The sequence below is a fragment of the Nicotiana tomentosiformis genome, chromosome 6 (assembly GCF_000390325.3).
Source record: "Nicotiana tomentosiformis chromosome 6, ASM39032v3, whole genome shotgun sequence".
Classification (NCBI taxonomy): Eukaryota; Viridiplantae; Streptophyta; class Magnoliopsida; order Solanales; family Solanaceae; genus Nicotiana; species Nicotiana tomentosiformis.
The window spans coordinates 81585942-81606095 of NC_090817.1; the positions used below are offsets into that span (position 1 = coordinate 81585942).

The 20154-nt window shown below is 37.1% G+C and overlaps 4 protein-coding genes across 6 annotated transcripts; 3 read left to right on the forward strand and 1 right to left on the reverse strand.

Moving 5' to 3' along the window:
- The first annotated feature begins 279 nt into the window (after positions 1–279).
- LOC104098536 (ras-related protein Rab11A) lies at positions 280–2759 on the forward strand. 2 transcript variants are annotated; one of them, XM_009605293.4, is made up of 3 exons: positions 280–477; positions 646–844; positions 2021–2759. In XM_009605293.4, the coding sequence occupies exons 2-3, from the start codon at positions 680–682 to the stop codon at positions 2504–2506; spliced, it is 651 nt and encodes a 216-aa protein (XP_009603588.1). In that variant the 5' UTR covers positions 280–477; positions 646–679; the 3' UTR covers positions 2507–2759. The 2 variants fall into 2 exon arrangements, with proteins under 2 accessions (XP_009603588.1, XP_009603594.1); XM_009605299.4 differs by having other exon boundaries at positions 294–477; positions 572–844.
- A 1612-nt stretch (positions 2760–4371) lies between these two features.
- On the reverse strand, positions 4372–6649 carry LOC104098527 (metal tolerance protein B). Its single transcript, XM_009605284.4, has 2 exons — positions 6406–6649; positions 4372–5524 (listed from the first exon to the last, which is right to left on the reverse strand). Exon 2 carries the CDS (start codon positions 5522–5524, stop codon positions 4412–4414), a length of 1113 nt encoding a protein of 370 aa, XP_009603579.1. The 5' UTR covers positions 6406–6649; the 3' UTR covers positions 4372–4411.
- Positions 6650–8895: 2246 nt separating this feature from the next.
- Positions 8896–16529, forward strand: LOC104098517 (serine/threonine-protein phosphatase PP1 isozyme 2). 2 transcript variants are annotated; one of them, XM_009605267.4, is made up of 4 exons: positions 8896–9419; positions 10467–11026; positions 11097–11316; positions 16232–16529. In XM_009605267.4, exons 1-3 carry the CDS (start codon positions 9221–9223, stop codon positions 11268–11270), a joined length of 933 nt encoding a protein of 310 aa, XP_009603562.1. In that variant the 5' UTR covers positions 8896–9220; the 3' UTR covers positions 11271–11316; positions 16232–16529. The 2 variants fall into 2 exon arrangements, with proteins under 2 accessions (XP_009603562.1, XP_009603568.1); XM_009605273.4 differs by having other exon boundaries at positions 8941–9419; positions 11097–11278.
- A 556-nt stretch (positions 16530–17085) lies between these two features.
- Positions 17086–19164, forward strand: LOC104098497 (extensin-like). The gene has a single exon (XM_009605250.4). It carries the CDS (start codon positions 17120–17122, stop codon positions 18878–18880), a length of 1761 nt encoding a protein of 586 aa, XP_009603545.1. The 5' UTR covers positions 17086–17119; the 3' UTR covers positions 18881–19164.
- The last annotated feature ends 990 nt before the right edge of the window (positions 19165–20154 follow it).

The window sequence follows — 20154 nt, forward strand, 5'->3', positions numbered from 1 at the left end:
GAGCATATGATAGCCTCTCCTAGGAAATGGAGAAGGTGCCACCGGTTTGCCTGCTAATGTTTTGATTCGGTGAATTAATTCAGTAAATTAAAGGAATAGTTTAACTTAAACATTCCCATTCCAGCCTGCCACTGTCAGTGCCAACCCAGTTCCTTTCGTCAAATGTTAGCTTCCCTAAAACGACACCGCTTCAAACATTTGTTTACTTTTATTTATAAATATGTAATTATTATTATTATTATTATTAATAATAATAATAATAACAATAGCAATAATAATGGAGTAATAGAATCGTTCTTTTTTGGGCGGAGTATTTATTGGGAAAAAATGAACGGAGCAAAGGGTAGTAGTGCGCACATTGGCCGTTTCAAAACGCCAAATACTTCCCCGTTGTTATCTCTGCTCATTCATCCATTTTCTTCCTCAATCGCCTCCGGTTTCTTCTCAGAACGACGCCGTTCCGATCACTCCTTTTCGGTAAGTTTTTCATTTGCATACTTATAAACATTTGAAGATTAGCATATGCTTATAAATATTTGAAAATAGCCTCTGTTTATGTCTTATATTGCAGTTAGGGTTTACATCGGATCCGATTAGATCGGGAGTGTTGTTGCCGATCTGAAAAAAATTGTTCGTTTTGTCTAGGTTTTGGGAGAGAAGATATCATAAATCATAAGTGATGGCGAATAGAGTGGATCACGAGTACGATTATTTGTTTAAGATCGTGTTGATTGGGGATTCTGGAGTAGGAAAATCAAATATTTTATCCAGGTTCACGAGAAATGAATTCTGTTTGGAGTCGAAGTCCACTATCGGAGTTGAGTTCGCTACCAGAACACTTCAGGTATGTATCAATCTCATGAGTCATGATGTATTTTTATTTTACTCATTCCTTTTGAGCTTTACGTACAGTAATTTTCTAGTTTCTATTGGTCAACCTTTAAGTTTTGGATTTAAGTTATATACACTGACAATGTAATGAATCTTTTACAACATCTGTGTGATTTAACCTGTTATGTTATTTACAATTTATTGTAGATTACCAAGCAATACTATTAAATAGAGTTGTTTGCAGTTAATCTTTTTTAAGTGACTTGATTGGGTAAATATTTTTTACACAAAATCGTAAGTTTTGGGTTTTGTAATTGCTCTTGTGAAACATGAACGCTAAAATAAACTGCTGAATGATTGACTGTATGCCTGTTGGAATTGTGTGTTTTATGATGTGGATGCCATAGAGATTATTGAATCATGGGAGCTGTTGATTTTGAGCATTTATTCATCTCAAGCTGAGCATTTAATGCGACTGTCCTTCACATGTATGTGCTGATGATTGCTTTCTGTTTCATATGTTGAATTCCGCTTCCATGGTCATAGTTATTTTTACTAAATGACTCATCATCATAATTCGTTTATCTCGTTATACTTTGTAAACAAAAACAAACACCTCAAACATGATCATCATCTACTGAATGAAAGCCAAGAAATTTGATTCTTTAATAGTCTACAGAGTACAGATTCAGTCATATCTTCACGTATGCACAAGATAAAGTGCATAGACGCAGTTAGACCTTTTGTATAGACATATTCTTGTTAGGAGTGAAGAAATTTTGGTACTTGTGATTTATGTCTAATTGCCTTGGTTATGGATTCATCTGTCTGAAGCTCAACTGATGTGCTTCCCAGGAAAAAGTAGGAATGCTTATGACTAGGCATGACACCTTTAACAATTATGTGTGGCCTTACACAATACTACTCTCTGTTAAAATGAAAATGTTCAACAACAAAAGGGAATTGGAGTTTTTAATGGCGTTTATCATGTCCTTTTGGACAAAAAGATCTGAACACTATGAAATTATCGACTTTGTAATCCCTATAGTGTAACTGATGCAAATTGTTTTTTCTGCCAGCAACAAGATCCATTTCTTCTCACTATTACGTCATGGAAATGCGGGGATGGTACAAAGTTACTTGTCTTTTGGCATCTCTCACGGAGTAATATATTTACTAAATGATGCAGGTGGAGGGAAAAACAGTGAAGGCCCAGATATGGGACACTGCAGGACAAGAAAGGTACAGAGCCATTACCAGTGCTTACTATCGAGGAGCAGTGGGTGCACTCCTTGTCTATGACATAACAAAGAGGCAAACATTTGACAATGTTCAGAGGTGGCTACGAGAATTGAGAGACCATGCAGACTCTAACATTGTAATCATACTGGCAGGAAACAAGTCTGACCTTAGACATCTTAGAGCAGTCTCTGAGCAGGATGGTCAAGCTTTAGCTGAGAAGGAAGGACTTTCATTTCTTGAGACATCAGCATTGGAAGCTCTTAATGTTGACAAGGCTTTCCAGACTATATTGACAGATATTTATCATATCATAAGCAAGAAGGCATTGGCAGCTCAGGAAGCAGCCGCGAGCACTGCACTTCCTGGTCAGGGTACAACCATCAATGTCAGTGATAACTCGGCAAATGTGAAGAGAGGCTGCTGTTCAACTTGAGTTGGTGTTAAAGAAATAGAATTTGTAGCAAGACATAAACTTTTGTTTTTTTCCCCTTGTTTCTTTTCTTCTCTTCTTTTTTCTTCTCCTTTTTCAGGCTTGTAGATTACTGTCTTGATTCATATAAGAGAAGAGCTTGTGCATTGTTAATTATCTATTGGTTTAGGACGATCTGTAGTACTTCACATGATACAGTTTAACTGTTTACTTGGGGGGAAAAAAGGCGGATACTGTTACTATTGGCATGACCAAATCAACTCTGATCTTTCAGGACTTGGAACACAGAAACTTGTTAATTTCAATTGCAGCATTTTATTTTGTGGCCAGTTTCCATGTGTTCTGTTAATAAAGTACACTCTGCGGTTCTGTTAGTGTTTCTTATGAATTTATCTTCTTTTCACAAACAAATGGTTTTCCGGGACTAAGTTGAATATGAATAGCATTAGAGATATACTTAAAAGGGGATAATGTGAAGTCCAGATTTACAAACGGAAGAGAAAAAAGAGAAGTGCTGGGGAAGATATGTTTAGTTAGAGTGTCAGACTACATGTACTTACAAGTTTTTCATACACAATGTGCTCGAACCTTTCTATCGCTTCTCATTATTTTGTTGGTTTGACCTATTTCATCTCCAAGGCATTTCTTAATAGATTTGAGGCTCTCTTTTTTTTCTCTCCAGAGTTTTGAATGATTTTGATAGACAGAAGGTTCCTAATTAGGGAAACGAGAAAAATAGAAGCACCCCCTTAACCTGTATAAGATATTAATGGAATGCATATGACAACAAGAATGACAAAGTTGTCGAGAAAGGATAACTTGGAAAAAGCCTAATCACTTGAAAGTTGATATAAATTAACCCTTTGATGCAAACATATCACGCAATCCGCTAATAAACAACGTTTGAATTCAGTGATTATTCCGATTCATTTTTTTTTTCCATTTTGTCTTGATTAGGAGACAGGCATGCTTTGCAGTTTGCACTTCGATTCTTGTGGCTGTCTTCATCTGTTTCTTTAGTTGTTTTCTTGCAACTTGGAAATGAACAAAAATATCCCTTTTCCGTATAATGGAGTGCACGAAGTCACGTTGTAGATGGTTGACAGCTTCGTTAAAGGCGGCCTAACGGGATAAACACAAAACTAGCCAAAGAAGAACATGGGCATTTTCAGAGATCTTCCTTGTCATTTTCACAGTTTTTCTTTTTGATAACCATGGTATCAGAGCCAGCTTGTACCTCGATTAATTTCATAGGATACCTACTATCTCCCACCAATACAAGTCCGGGGTAACTCTATCTGCCAAAACTTGGACAAATAGGAAAAAATCACCTAGTGTTTCTACCTCCGCTAGAATTTGAACCTTAAGACCTCATTGTTCTTAACCCACTTCATCGATGCTATCATTTTCAAAGATCTTCCTTAAAATAGAAGACAGAAGGAAAAAATAAACTTCTTGCAGTTGTCAGTGTCTCGGCCCATCATATCATTTGTATATTAGTAGTAGATAATGAGTTTAACTTTATGTACGAACTGTTTAAAAGTTTCATACACTATCGTATCATTAAAAGGCCATTGCATATAATTAACCATAATAAGTCAATTTAGGATCATTAAATAAACAGACAAGTAACCTTCTATAGTTGGTGAAATTACACTATAGAGTAAAAATATCATCACAGTGTGACAGTGTCAATGGGCATATGGTAAATCCGTAGAAAATTGTGTAACTGAGTGTCTAAATTCTCAGTTTGTGTTGACAATTATCTCCCTAGCCAAAGATAGACTAAATCAATTATGCTATCAATGAAACAGTAACAGTATAGTAAAGACAGATCAATGCGATAAACTTATACTCAACAAGAGAGATAGAGAAAGAAAGAGATGAAGCAAGCAATATATACATCTACTATGAACATGGTTCAACCTGTATGGTTACATGATGAATTCTGTATGTCCTGTTACAATATTCCCTAACCTTCTGAATAATTTCATATTGGTCAACTCCAGGCTCAAGTACAACATGACAGGACAAAACAATTTTCCCTACAGTGATGGCCCAAACATGCAGGTCATGAACTTCCTGAAGTCCTGCTAAAGTTTTTAGGCCATTCTCGAGTTGAACAATATCAACTTCCTTTGGTGTCCTCTCCATCAATAAGGAGAAGATAGTTCTAAGCATGGGTATGGTAGTACTAAGAGCAAAGATCGAGAAAAATATAGTACAGAGAAGATCAACCACCAACCATTCTGGTTTGAACCACATAATAGCTCCAGCAATCATTACCCCAACGGATTGTATCAAATCAGATATAACATGCAGGTAAGCCCCTTCGATATTTATGTTCGTTGGTTTGCTGCAACTAGAAGCTGCTGATACCAGTTTTGAGCTCTCTTCATTTCTTGGATGCAATTCTTGCATTTCGTGATCATGATCATGATCCTTGCAAGGATTATATGAATGGCAATGGAGAAAATGATCATGGCCAAGCCACACAACTGAGACGAAGTTAATTATGAGACCAAATGCAGCAATAGCAAACATAAGCTTCCCATTCACTTTGGCTTGTGGATGAAACATTCTCTGAATTGCTTCATAAATCAGCAAACCGGAGACAAGCCATATTAGCTGTACAGATAGAAGGGCTCCTAAAACTTCAAGACGGTGGTACCCAAAAGAGTGTTCTTTTGTCACATCCCAGCCAGACACCCAAACAGCAAAAAGAGAAATAGAAAATCCAACAACATCACTGAGCAAGTGCGCTGCATCAGTTAGAACCGCGAGGCTGTGGGCTTTCACCCCTCCTATGGTCTCCACTGCCATCACCATTACATAAAAGATTATGAGCCCACAAAGTTTCATACTCGACTTTGACCTTTGTCTTGAATCCAACATACTATGCTCTTGCTCTGAGAATGAGCAAATTGGATTGCAACAAGGCTGAGCTCGCTTACTGTTGCCATTACATTTTGCTCCCAGCAATTGCTTTATTTCAGACTTGGAATCCTCCTGTTGCTCCATCTGTTTCAACATGTATTATAGTTAGCTAACTGTTTGAATGAAATACTAACAAGTATAACTGCAGCATTCGAGTTGAGAGTGAATTATCGGGAACTCTCAAGACTGCCATATATCAAAGTGATGGGTAAAGATTCACTAGCATTGCACACAGTAGTGCATAATTGAAGCCTCGTTATTACACTGTTTGAGATGTCAACAACGAGAATAAGGAAAGAAATCAGTAGATAGAAATCCCTAGTTATTTTGTATGCCAAACGATCATCCGTAAATTTGAACAGTAAGTTGTAGATTGGACGTACTCAAGAAAAGTTAATGCAGCATTATGGACTAGATACTTTTTAAAAGTCATATGGAATAGATACATGTTTCAGCATTATTTTTGAAGTGTATATACATCATTATTAAGCTTATAATATCAAACAAGCATATTAATTAAGCACTTTTTGCCCATCAATAGCAGACTCACATCCCTTTCCATTTGCACAAGTATAACAACCAATAGATTTTTTCTTCTGCCGTCAGAAAAGGAGTCAAATGCTGTCAACTCTAAAAAGTAAATTGCTTGAAAGTCCTTTAAGCAGGTTATCAATTAATCTTGAGAACTCAGCATTTGAACTCCAATTTTTCTTCGTCAAGTTTTATTATTGCAACTGCCACTATACATCAATTTCAGAGCAGGGGCATCAAAATAAAAAACAATTCTCACCCACAATAAAAAGAGACATCTTCCGAGATAAAACCCAGAAAAAAGAAACATTCTTTTAATCAGGAGTAAATCAGAAAGAAGTAGATGAACGATGATTAAAATTCCACATACCCAATAATTAAGATTACAGAAAATAGAAACAAACTAGCAAAAAGATCGAAAGCACGATATTTACCTGGATTCAGGACAAAAGAGAGAGAGGCCGGCAGGGGAAGCTAGGGCTTATAGCTGAAAATGAATAGATTGGGGACAAATTGGATTGAACAAACATTCTTTAATATGAAGCGAAGAACCGGTGGAGTCAGAGTCCAATCATTCTGCTGAATGGGCACGCCAAAATTGATTCTTCTTATTGGTAATTGGTAATGGTAATGAGCGTGGCCGGACAGGAGAAGTATGTTGCATTTGCCAATTATGCCGAATGCTTTACATTTAACTATGGCGATTTATAGATTTATAAGTCACATTTGACAACAACAATTCATAATGTCGCACTTGACAATTGCATTCACAAGTCGCAAATGTTTCATTGCATTTCGCAAATTATGATTTATAAATTTCTGTATTTTAATGTGATTGAAGCTAATGATAACTATCCATCTGTTTGGCCAATCCGGACAAATTAGCTTAGCACTCTCAAAAAGTATTTTTGAGCAATAATTTGTGTTTGATAAACTTTTCAGAAAGTGCATTTAAGTATCAAATTACGAATAAAGACATGAATAGATTTACTTAATAGTTAATATTATAATTAAATAAATAATCTTAAAAATTTGTTATTACAAGCAATAATTAATTCTTTTTATTTTATTTAAGTAAAATATGAAAATAAAATTTAAAAGTACTGAATTCTTTTAATATAAGTTAAATATATTAAAAATCATTCAACAAATATAAAAGTACTCACCCCTAAAGTCACTATATATTAGAAAGATATCCTAAAAATAATAAGAAATATTTATACATTAATATCATAAGTATTAGGTTTAACGGTTATTTTGGTATATACTATATTTTGTTAAGGGTATTTTTGGTAAGAAGAAAAGTCAAAATTGTTTCTGCTTTTAGGAAGAAGCTACTTTTTTCTGCTTCTTAAAAACTACTTCTGTTTCTTTCCAAAATTACTTTTTTTCTCAAAAAAGCTTGGTCAAACACCTCAAGTTAGGGAAAAAAAAGTACTTTTGAGAAAGAAAAAAAAATACTTTTGACTTCTTGAGAAGCTTAGCCAGACAGACTAATAGAAAGTATACAAATCACATTTCACATATGCATGTTGTATATTTTTAAACTCTCGTAAAGATTACACGTTAGTGAAATTTTTTGACCAAAAAGGCACATTTTGGGGGGAAATTTCTAATAATTTTGTAGTATTTTTAAAAAATGTAAAATGCATGTGTCACAACAGAAGATGAGTATGCTTCACACTATTTGTAAAATTCACAAAATGTAATAATAAATTGTCAATTTTTAGGTTTCTACTTTTTGGTAGACAAAAGTACCCTAAAAAAAAAAGTAGAGAGATATTTCTAGCTTTACCCGTTAATTTAGCTGATTTATGTTTTCATTGTTAGCATTAAAATGTACTATTCTAACATAAATAATTTGAGATTTATGTTGGCAATTTATAAATTGCATTTATAAAAGCAATTTAACAAATGACATTTACGAAATGCAAATGAAATTTGTATGTTGCGTTTCATAAATGCAATTTATGCATTTTAAGTGATGAAGATGGTTTTGTAACGTTTTAGCAACATATGTTGATTAGCAAATGATAGTAAAATTATACACCCGTAAAAAACTATAATCCTAACCTTATGAATCGATTACCCTTTTATGGCACACTGCCTCCCATAAATTTGAGTGGCTAAAAGAAATAATTATCATTGAATATTGTCCAATTGACTTATTTTCCCTTTGCACTTTGCCCCTCATATTTTGAACCTAGTAGCATTTAACAACCTATACTCTAAACATGTGTAAATGTTACTTTTTGTGTGAAAAAGAATTGGGAATTTTCTTAGGGGAGAGATTAATTCATGTGTTTTTCTGTGTTTTTTAAGCACTAGCCACGAAAGACAGTAACCTTATATTTATTTATTGTTTTGAGAACTTGTTTTTGAATTATCTTGCAATCTCCGTCGACAACGGATTTAATTATTTCTTTCTCTTTTTCTTTAATTTTTCACACACTTAAATCATATTGGTTCCGTTTACGATCTATAATATTTCAATAGCTGCAAATATCAATGTTTGCATTAGTATTATACTAGTTTGGCCAACAATTTTTACAAATACAAAATTTCGATACTTAAAATATCAATAGAATATTAAAAAACTTGTTCACACAGTATCTTAAATGACATAATGATTTACTCATAAATTTTAAACTTTAAAAAAAAAATTTCCCTTCAATTTGTAACTTCAATTTTTTTACATTTTTCTAGTACTAAAAATATTAGTCTTTCTGACAATTTTCTTTTCCTTTTCCCCTGCGTAAGGGGAAGGGGCAAGAAGAATAAAAAAAATAAAAATGATTAGTATTACTTTCTACGATATGTATCAAAAAGCAGTCACAAAAACAGAGTCAACGATGGGTGAGCAGGTGGTCAAGTGGCTTCAACGGTGACTTTTTAAAGGAAACCCTAGATTCTGATTGAACCTTAGAATATCAGATTTATAGCAATTACACTTATCATTTAGCAAAGAGCCACAAAAGAGGGTCTCAAGGGCTGCACAGAATTCATCTGACTCCGACATCGGAGTTTGCAGCCCCCCAAACCCAAACCCCTCACCCCCAAAAATATCTCACACATCAGCCTCATTTTCTCTTATCCCACCAATAATATAAGCCATCAAAATCAAACCTTTACTCTTTCTTGTTTGTTTCTCCACGAGAAAAATGGGTTCTTGCGAAAAGCTGTAAACCCCATTTTCTTGTGATTCTTTGCTTTTTATTGGGTTTTTAGGTTTTGTTTACGGGGAGGGTGATGGCTCAAAATGGGCAGGGGATAGAACCTGCAGTTCTTGATGACATAATCAACAGGCTTTTGGAGTTTAGGAATGCAAGAACTGTTAGGCAGGTTCAGCTCTCAGAAGCTGAGATTCGATCCCTTTGTACTGCTTCTAAAGAAATCTTCCTTCACCAGCCCAATCTTTTGGAGCTTGAAGCCCCTATCAAGATCTGTGGTAAATCCCTGTTCTACCCCTCTTATTTCACTTACTTTGCATAGGCCTATCATTATGACATGTATGTTGGCCATCTCCCACCATTACAGAAATCGCCTACTCTTTTTTGCCTCTGCTGGGCATACTACTTCTATATGTAATTAATCTTAACTGCTAAGGGGGATAATAGTTGCATTTGATTTTGTCAAACTCCTTGTAGTTGTAATGCTTGAGGACCTTAAGTTTGTCTTTTAGGTGCTTATTCTACCTTGTTAAATGCAATAGATTATTGATGAATTTGAAAGTTGAGTTTCCTTGCGTTGAAACGTGCATGTCTGAGTCAGGATAAGATGAAAAGCTGCTTCCTTAAGTTTAATAAATTGTGATTTTTTTGAGTTTTTAAAGGTTGGTTGCCAGTTTTCCCACTCATCTTTTATATTGGCTTACTAGCAGGCATGTGGCTTGTATTTTTAGTGTAAAAACAGAACTATTGATATACTTATGGGAGATAGTTGAATGGTAATATCTGCTTTTGGATGGCGTTGCCTTTGATATACTGCATATCCTTTTCGTAGTTCTCATTTTGTCTTTAGTAAGTAGCATGGCTCTTTCTATGTTTTCTGATAGGATTACCAGGTTCTTGATTAATCTATTTTGCTGTAGTTTGATAGGATATGGGAGAAGGGTTTAGAGTCCTTGTGTTTATCATTGAGATTGGTCTTCTAGTTCCTGAGAGATTGAGAATTACAGTATCTAGATTTCCTAACTTGTCGTGCCGTGTAAATTGATTGTACTATGCTTCCTTTGTGATCCTGCTGTCATTATTCTAATATCTTATTATATAGTATATATTGTATCTATATAATATGTCTTATATCATGAAGTCTTTTTATTTCCTTATAGGATTATTTTTTGGCTAACTTTTTCCATCCTCTCCATTAAATTCATCTCACGTCTCTGTTTCTTTGTTGAGGCATAGGTGGGTTGGTTGGGTCAGACAGTCATAATCAATCCTTTTTGTATTTGGTCAAACTTATTAATCTGTCGCCTTTTTTTTCTGGATTCTAGGTGACATTCATGGACAGTATGGTGATCTTCTGAGGCTTTTTGAATATGGTGGGTTCCCTCCGGAGGCTAATTATTTGTTTTTAGGGGACTATGTTGACCGTGGCAAACAGAGTTTGGAAACTATATGCCTTCTACTTGCTTACAAAATTAAATACCCGGAGAACTTCTTTCTGTTAAGAGGGAATCATGAATGTGCTTCTATTAACCGGATATATGGATTTTATGATGAATGCAAGCGCCGATTCAATGTGAGGCTGTGGAAAACCTTCACTGATTGTTTTAACTGTCTTCCTGTGGCAGCTCTCATAGATGATAAAATACTTTGCATGCATGGTGGTCTTTCTCCTGATCTGACAGACTTAGATGAGATAAGAAATTTACCTCGTCCAACAGATATTCCAGACTCCGGTTTGCTTTGTGATTTACTTTGGTCAGATCCTAGTAGGGAAGTTAAAGGTTGGGGTATGAATGACAGGGGTGTCTCATACACCTTTGGTTCTGATAAAGTGGCAGAATTCTTGATGCAACATGATATGGACCTTGTTTGTCGTGCCCATCAGGTATTTCCTTTTTAACTTTTGGTCTCCTCTTTTTAATTCCTTGTGTTGACTAAGACATTCTCTTACCTAGGTTGTGGAGGATGGCTATGAATTTTTTGCTGAAAGGCAGCTAGTCACTATATTTTCTGCACCAAACTACTGTGGCGAATTTGATAATGCTGGTGCTATGATGAGTGTGGATGAAAATTTGATGTGCTCTTTTCAGATTCTGAAGCCAACAGATAGAAAACCTCGGTTCTTATGAAGCAAAAGGTGATAGCTTATATCTGTGTCTCCCAGGGGCATCTAAGGTCAGTGTATTTGACGCATAGGTCAATCACTCTATGTAATGATCATATCAAGAAACCTCTGTCGTTGATTGATCTTGTTTCTGTGCCATAAATAAAAAATGCCTGTGCTGATCTCATGTTATGCATATACACCAGAGCTGGAAAATGCCTCCAGCTATCCCTTCTTTAAAAAAAGATGTGGTTATGGGTCGTGCTTGTCATTTCCCTTCCCTGCTAGAAAAAATGAATGTTATTTGTTGATATTCTTTCCTTGGCATTTCATTCATATTGACCATTCTTTAACTGGAAAAGTTAACCTGCTTCAAGACCTAAAAGTTTAGCCGCGCGTAATGTTACTATTTTATATGGTTAAGTTTACCATCTTTAAATCCTAAAAGCTTAACTACACGTAATGCTACTATTGTATATCATATTGATGTTTTACATTTTACTCTATTCATATTGTCCAACAACTGTTTTAGAGATGGCAATAGGGCAGGGCGGGTGAAGCATTGCCCTGCCACAAATTCAACCCGCCCTGCCCCCATTTAACAGTTTTTTTCTTTTTCAACTTAGCCCTGCCCCGCCCCGCCCTACTTAGCCCTGCCCCGCCCCGCCCTGTATAGCTCCTTTTTTCTTTCTTGCTTTTCTTTTTAAGTTTAGAACTGTAAATTACTAGTTGGCTCATCTCAAAATTACGCTACTGTCATTTTTACTTAGAATGAGAAATGACAGTAGTCTTAATTACTCCTTTTTTGTTTTCAAACAAACACCACTGGACTGTCATTTTTACTAATGAAAGGGTTAATTTATGTCTGGACTTTGCTTTAGTCTTTCTTCTCAAAATTATGCTACTGTCATTTGTATTTAGAATAAGAAGCACATCAGATTTTTTTCCAGCTTCGAATTCTTTCTCATTTACTATTTGTTATTTAATCTCTCATGATGAATTAACTAGATATTACGCTTTTGTAACATGTCATCTTGATTATGATACAGTAGGAAAGAAAGAATAATTTTTAAAACTAATTAAATGGGAAGACCAGTATGATTAACCCTTTCAGTTAATACTCATAAGTAAACACATTTCGGCAACTAATTAATTATATGCTTTGCTAAAATGATTTGAAGCCTTTGTACAGAAATATGCGCACCCAAGTGAAGAATACTCCAGTTTGTTTGCTTGTGCTTGCAGCAAAAATCCTGCCCCTACACCTGCCCTGCCCCATTTATTATTTTCTGAAAATGTGTTTTGACCCGCCCTGCCCTGCCCCGTTATGACTTTGCCCTGCCCTGCTCCGTTAAGGTTTTGCCCTGCCCTGCCCTGCCCCATTTGCCATCCCTAAGACCCTAACTGTTTTTAACATATCTCTATCAAAACCAACACTTCTTTCTCTTTATCTCTCTGCAAGTCAAGGTAGACTCAATGAATGTGGGACGGAGGGAGTACTACTCCCTCAAGATCAACAAAGGTTACTGAATAGCTTTCTAGTTGTATGGTGTACTCTCTCATTGGTTCATGGGATACTAACAATTTTTAAAGATAGAATATCCATATTTCTTCACCCTAATCCCACAGCCAACTTTCATTGGATAAACGTGCGCCCGTATTGTGCATTTGAACTCCTTCTTTGGTCCTCTTCTTAGGGTCTGTGTTCCAAAGAAAAATGCTCATGTGAAAATTCTATCTTTTCCCTATTCTTTCTTCTTCAAAGTAGTAAGGTGCTGTATAAGCCCATTATTGATTCAGCACAGAACAAATTCCTTTTCTTCTGAAGCTGCTTTCCGCCTTTTCTGCTTTAATGTTTGCTGAAACCAGTGTTATCAAAGGCGAAAAGCGCAAAAAAGCTCCAAGGTCTGTTGGGGCTTTAAGCGCAAATAAAGCGTGGGCTTTAATGAAGAAAGGCTCAAATGGAGAAAAACTACAAATATGTATGTGTAGTCCAAGACTAATATCTATAAGCATATGGACAAAGAAATTAAAGAAAATTTACGATAAAGTGAAATATCAATTGTTTAGTGTCACGTCTTTTGGGTTACGCTCGTTAACAAGGAAAAGTATGCCTTAGAGCCTTGATGACAACACTGAAGCGCCCGTTAAGCAAGGTGAAGCGCTCAACATGTTTTGAGCCTCGCTTTAGGGCTTAAAGCGCGCCTTTGATAACACTGGCTAAAACTAGATGCGATTAAGTTTCTAGGGATCATTATGATCAACTATATATGTTAGCTACTCATATGTATATTGGGCCAAGACAATGCTTAACTATTAGGGATTAGGGATTGTCTTTTGGAGGGAAGATAAAGAATGGCGACAAATTTGATCAACTATATATGTTAGCTTTGTTTGTGTAGTAATATTCAATGTGCATATGAAGAGATTAAGAAGGGATGACACTTGCCTTTTGGGGATGTAAGTATCATGTCACCATCTTAGCGCAGCTTCCTTTAATAATTTGTTTCTTTACTGATAAAAAATATTTGATGGAAAAGGGCCTTATGCACTAGCTTACTGCTGGCTCTTTTTGTTTGTTTGTTTTTTTATTTGTTTGTTTGTTTTAGTTTCTCCTTTTCTTATACATTGGCTGCATGTGTTATTTTAAGTGTGGGGAAAGGGTATGACAAAAGCCTATATGTACACTGAGGCAGAAGCTTTACTGGTTAACTTCCCTTTGCTACAAAAACATTGGTGATTCAAGGTTTTTTCTTAACCACCTATTGGGTTCAAATTTTCAACATATATCTATCTTATTTATTCTTCCGTATTTATTCCTTGCTCACAAAAGAAGTGAGTGAAGACAAAACCTGTCAAAACCTTACAATGGGTGATTGAAAGAAAAGTGGACTATGGTACTTAAAACAAGACTTTTCAATCTTCAAAGGAAAGAGAAGAGGAAAGAGAAGGGATAAGGTGCATTATATTCCTTATCATGCTTGTAAGGGCGTTTGGGCAACTTTTTGGCAAGTGTGTGCAGAGATTTTCATGAGGAAAATTTTGTGCAAAACAAAAAATGTAGTTTAATTTTTCTTTTTTGAAGTTTTTGGGTGTTCCCAGTAAGTTTCTTTAGGAGGCTCTTTTCAACAAAAAAGAAACTACTACAAAAGCTTGAGCAGACAAACAGATGGGCAATATAGTGTTGTGTCTGGATTAGTAAAGAAAGTAAAGGAATGGTGTTATTATGTATTCCAGTAGTATCTAACAAATACTTAGTTATAGAGTCTTGTATCTGAATTTGTAAAAAGTAAAGGAAGGATGTTTTTAAGTATTCCAGTAATATGTAACAAATATGAATTATTATAAGAAATGCGTTGAGCATTCGTCATAAACAAAAATGCGTTGAGCGTTAGGAAAGGTAAAGGTATGCGTCAAAGTTATCCTTCCATTTCTCATTTCTCATTTCTCATACTCATACTTCATCCTTCTTTCTTACTTCCACAATTAAAATAAATTGTTAGGTACCAACCATCGTTTTCTATAAGATTTTAAGTGACACTGTGATGTGTCAAGGTTGTAGAACTGAGTTATCAAGCCTCTCTACGAATGAGAACTTCCATGTCTTTTTCCCAAAATTGCATTTGATTAGTTGATTTTGTTTAGAAGCAAAACCTATACGCATGCACATCCACAGATCTTCATTTCATGAATTGTTGTCGATTTGAATGTATTGTAATGAAGGAAGACATAGATTAAGAGTATATGAACATATGCAATGCAAGAATTTTTTTTTTAAACCAGAAACAGCAATTGTATGGAACTTGCTCTCTGAAAAAACAAAGGAAAAAACAATTGTATGGAACAAAGGTTTGAAATCGACAATCAAGTAACTAAAGTAAAATTTCTGTCAACTAAGTTCAAAAATCATTTTAGATAACTGATTTAGACACAAAGATGCGGTTTAATTTTCTAGTTCAATTTATGACTGGCTTTTATACTAAATTTGTAATTTCCTATTGTTGATGCACTAACTTATTCGTCCATAAAGTTCCTAACTTAATGCATTACTTTATTAGCAATATTTATTGTTTAGTAATGCTCTCTTAAGATAGAATCATGTATAGGCTCACGCCATAGTTCCTTGCTGGCTTCACCTAAGTACAGACTAAGTAAGGTGAAATGCCCTACCTGTGTACTCCAAATTTCAGGGTGTAAGCATGTTCCAATCGTCCTTTATCAACTCTACCTTTCGTGAAATACAAAGTCTTGACTTGAAAAATCAATCTGTCGGACATAATTATACTACAGCAAGGGAAGTTTCAAATTTGAAACCCTCTTCAAGAACTGAAAGCTCTGCTTTCTCATGATTTTACAAGTAAATGATTTTAACATCAAATGGGGTCCATGTGAAAGCTCATACTCTAGAAAACCTTCTTTTTACTCTTTGATTAAGAAGTCTTGCATAATCATTTCATGAGACTGAATGTACAGTACATGGAAGTAGCGATAAAAAAAAAAAGAAAAATAAGATTGTACGATACATGGAATATGAAATGTCAGCTATACAAGTTTTGTCAAACTTCGGCTACTTAACCTCTCTAGAAGTGATACTTCATATTGCCAGTGAAACCATGGATTAAAACGATGGATTATTCCTTAGAGGTGCATACCAAGTGTACTTTGTAATGTTGATTATTCCCTGGGGATATCTATTCCTTTTTTTGCTTCCATGATTCACGTTTTTTGTTTTTTCGTTAGTGTGAATATTGTAGCTGAATATATTACATGTTTAACAGTTGTGCTACTATTTGATTTGTACGAGCAAAAAATGCCTAAGTTTCATCTAAATGTAATCTCTTATTTTGAATATAAGCTTGTCTCTTGATCAAAACAATCTTTCAGCTTTTGTATAGTTATGTATGATGTATACTTTTGTATAGTTATGCATGATGTAAACTTGAAATGATTTGTAATTTGTATTCTGAGAATGGTTGGTTTATGCAGAAATGCTTATGTGCTGGGAAAGAGCAGTAGAAGATGCTGGCGTTCGTGATGTTCATCATCCAAGCATGTTTTCCGATGAAGGAAGCTGGCGGTCTGTTAAGGGCCATGTATTATGAGATGAAGATTTACCTAACTGTAGTTTGTGTCGGTGGTCTCAAGGCCAGAATAATTTTCCTCTGTATTTTCTTGGTGGGTCATTTATCTTATTTAAATTTGCTCGTGCAATCTATGATTTAACGTGTAAATACACTCCGTTTGTAATTGCAGTGCAATCTTATTTAAGTGGTTGATGCTAAAAGGTTTGCCACCTTTCTAATTTATCTCAAGAAATTATAAAACCTTTGTGTTACTGATTTCTTCTAATTATACGTGGCATTATGTGGTGATTGCTCAGTTCTATCTTGCTGGTCTTTTTTGCTCAGTGTGGATGTCGAAAGCTAATATAACTTGTTCAAGATTCAAGAATTAGGGCTCCAGAACTTAGGATTCCGTTATATCAGGTTCACTGTTGTAAAACTAGACAAATAGTTTAGCTGTCCATTGAATTTTTGAACAAACAAACAATATTGGGAATGTGAGAAGGTGATCTCACTCTACTTATCAGAAACATTCGGTCATTTAAGTGCCTTAGAAACACTACTGTAGTAGTTATAGTTTAGTTAATAAATAAAGTAAAAACAAAACCTCTTCCACTTTTTCATCCAGGCTTTGTGGATTGTCTGGGTTTGGACTTGTAAACGCTGCATGCGACATTCACTGATTATGTGGTGGATCTGGCAAGTGTCTTCTCTACTCAGCTATTTCAGTCTTGTTGAATGTCAACTACTACTATATATATATGCCATCAATATTGTATCGAGTTCTTACAACTGGGGCTAGCCATTACCCATGAAGCTAAGCACTTTATTTGCCTTGGTTTTATTGCTTCAGAGCACCACTATTCTTTCTTTAGTTGCTGCAGAATATTCTGCAGCAGCAACTCAATATGGTGGTTACCTTCCTCCGCCTGTTGCCAGCCAACCACCACCAAGTTCTATTGGCTATCAACCGCCTAGTGCTCCGACAACACAACCACCGGGTCGTGGACATGTACCGTCACCAAGGCACGCTCCACCTCGCCATGCCTACCCACCACCTTCTCGTGGCCATTTACCACCATCTGTTGGTGGTCCTCCACCGCATAGAGGACACTTGCCGCCCTCTCGTGGGTTCAATCCCCCGCCGTCTCCTGTGATTTCTCCAAGTCATCCACCACCTTCCTATGGTGCACCTCCACCCTCTCGTGGTGGCGGCCATCCACCATCGCATGGACACACGCCACCATCTAGAGGACACACGCCACCTAGAGGACAACACCCGCCAAGCCATCGTCAACCTTCACCTCCGAGTCGACATGGACATACTCCACCACCTACATATGCACAACCACCACCGGAACCAATCTACTCGCTTCCTCCTCAAGTGCAACCACCACCGACTTACTCACCTCCTCCACCTACACACGTACAACCAACACCGTCGCCACCTTCACGTGGACATCAACCACAACCACCCACTCATCGACATGTACCACCTACTCATCAGCCTACACCCCCAAGACATCTACCACCTTCTCCCCATAGGCAACCACCAACTTACTCACCTCCTCTACCTGCATATGCACAACCACCTCCGCCCTCACCAACATACTCACCTCCTCCACCGACATACTCTCCACCGCCACCATCACCAATTTACTCGCCTCCTCCGCCTGCATACTCACCACCACCAACGTACTTCCCTCCTCCGCCTACATATTCGCCACCGCCACCATCACCAATTTACTCACCTCCTCCGCCTGCAAACTCACCACCACCACCAACGTATTCCCCACCTCCACCTACATATTCGTCTCCTCCGCCTGCATACTCACCACCACCACCAACGTATTCCCCACCTCCACCTACATATTCGCCTTCACCACCGCCTCCATCACCAATTTACTCACCTCCTCCACCACCACCATCCCTCTCGCCACCTCCACCCGCATATGGACAATCACCTCCACCTACCCCAGCGTATTCCCCTCCTCTGCCTGCATACTCACCACCACCACCGCCAACGTATTCTCCTCCTCCACCTACATACTCGCCTCCACCCCTTGCATATGTACAACCACCACCGCCTCCACCAACATACTCGCCTCCTCCACCTGCATACTCACCACCACCACCGCCAACGTATTCTCCTCCTCCACCTACATACTCGCCTCCTCCCCCTGCATATGCACAACCACCACCGCCTCTACCAACATACTCGCCTCCTCCACCTGCATACTCACCACCTCCACCATCACCAATTTACTCGCCTCCGCCTCGCCAAGTGCAGTCACCACCACCGACTTTCTCTCCTCCTCCGCCAAGACGAATTCACTCGCCTCCTCCTCCTCATAGGCAGCTACGACCACCTACACCTACACCTACTTATGGCCAACCACCACCGACTATCTCTCCTCCTCCGCCAAGACGAATTCACTCACCGCCTCCTCCTCATAGGCAGCCACGACCACCTACACCTACACCTACACCTACGTATGGCCAACCACCACCACCACCAACTACATATTCGCCCCCTTCTCCTCCTCCATATGGGCTTCTGCTCACTCCATAAACTAGACCATCCACCCCACCAACAAACCTGCCACCTTCTACGTACCATGGCCCATTGCCACCACGTACCTCCTGTACACCGTAGGAGCTGCATTTAGTTGCTAGTTTTTCCTTAAATCAATAAAGGTCTGGTGTGTTTCTTACTGTTGTCTCACCAGAACAGCTATAAAGATTAATAGTTCTTTCTGTTCTTTTACTATGAGTAGACAGCTATGAAGATCCTGTAATAAATGTCAAGTGTTGTTTAAGCTTGATTAAGTACTATTATCCAGTGCTTTTTGGCGACATTCTAACTTTGTAAAAAACTAAATGACATGCAGGATCGTCTTTACTTCCAAAACGGAATTCAACCTGGTAATTTACTATAGACGATTCAAAACCTGATAGGATTAAATCATTAGTGTGCCCAAATTTAAAAGTTCAATGCTAAGAAGTCTCAAATTTTTACTCCAAAACGTAGCTTAGCAAAATTTACGTTATTTTATAGTCAATAATAGTTTTGACCATCTGTTCTCTCTTTACTATGCGACAAGAAGCTTATTGGATGTAATATTATACTGCCAAGCTATTATGGATAACTTAATATCTCCAATACAAACAGTCCAAGAAACTGCAGCAGCAGTAGTAGACAAGTAGTTAACGAAAACTTTTTGGACATGCGAAAGAGAGTCAAAATAACGTGAGAGCTTTGCAACATACCTATTTCACTGTTTTAGTTCGCGACCCAACAAAAGTAGAAAAAGAAAAGAGGAACCAATTTATCCTTCTAGTCCAAGCATGCAGTCTGTAAGCTTGCGCGAGCTAATTACCGTGTGTCTGTGACAAATCCAGTAGGTTCTGAGTTGAGAGGGTGAGTTTTGCCGAATCTGGAAACTCATGGTTGGATACAGAACTGGATAATTACTTCAAGTAAAGATAAATTAGAACAAAATAATTCAAAATATATACCTGTCCAATAATGGGACAAGTTTGAGCTTAAGAGGTTTTGGGCTATATGGGATTTGATTATGTATTAGTTCTTTTTTTTTTTTGACAAAATCTCAATTTATACCTATTAAGTCCAAACTATTTACCCTTTAATATCTAGGCCCAAACTATTTACTTTTTCTACCCATGCGGCTCAGATTATTTACGCGGCCCACCCATTAGCGGATTCTCATACCCGGCCCAAGCTATTTTCCCCAGCAGCCTACGCAATTAGCGGATTCCCATACCATCGTCATTTAATGCCCCATTTAATTTATCTTCTTCCTTTAACGCTACAGAGTTAGTTTC

Bases quoted from the DNA above. Each gene is read 5' to 3' on its own strand.
- LOC104098517 (XM_009605267.4), top strand. From the start codon at position 9,221: ATGGCTCAAAATGGGCAGGGGATAGAACCTGCAGTTCTTGATGACATA. The intron at 9,420-10,466 runs GTAAATCCCTGT...TCTGGATTCTAG, and splicing joins AGCCCCTATCAAGATCTGTG to GTGACATTCATGGACAGTAT. The intron at 11,027-11,096 runs GTATTTCCTTTT...TCTCTTACCTAG, and splicing joins TTGTTTGTCGTGCCCATCAG to GTTGTGGAGGATGGCTATGA.
- LOC104098527 (XM_009605284.4), bottom strand. From the start codon at position 5,524: ATGGAGCAACAGGAGGATTCCAAGTCTGAAATAAAGCAATTGCTGGGA.
- LOC104098536 (XM_009605293.4), top strand. From the start codon at position 680: ATGGCGAATAGAGTGGATCACGAGTACGATTATTTGTTTAAGATCGTG. The intron at 845-2,020 runs GTATGTATCAAT...TAAATGATGCAG, and splicing joins TCGCTACCAGAACACTTCAG to GTGGAGGGAAAAACAGTGAA.
- LOC104098497 (XM_009605250.4), top strand. From the start codon at position 17,120: ATGAAGCTAAGCACTTTATTTGCCTTGGTTTTATTGCTTCAGAGCACC.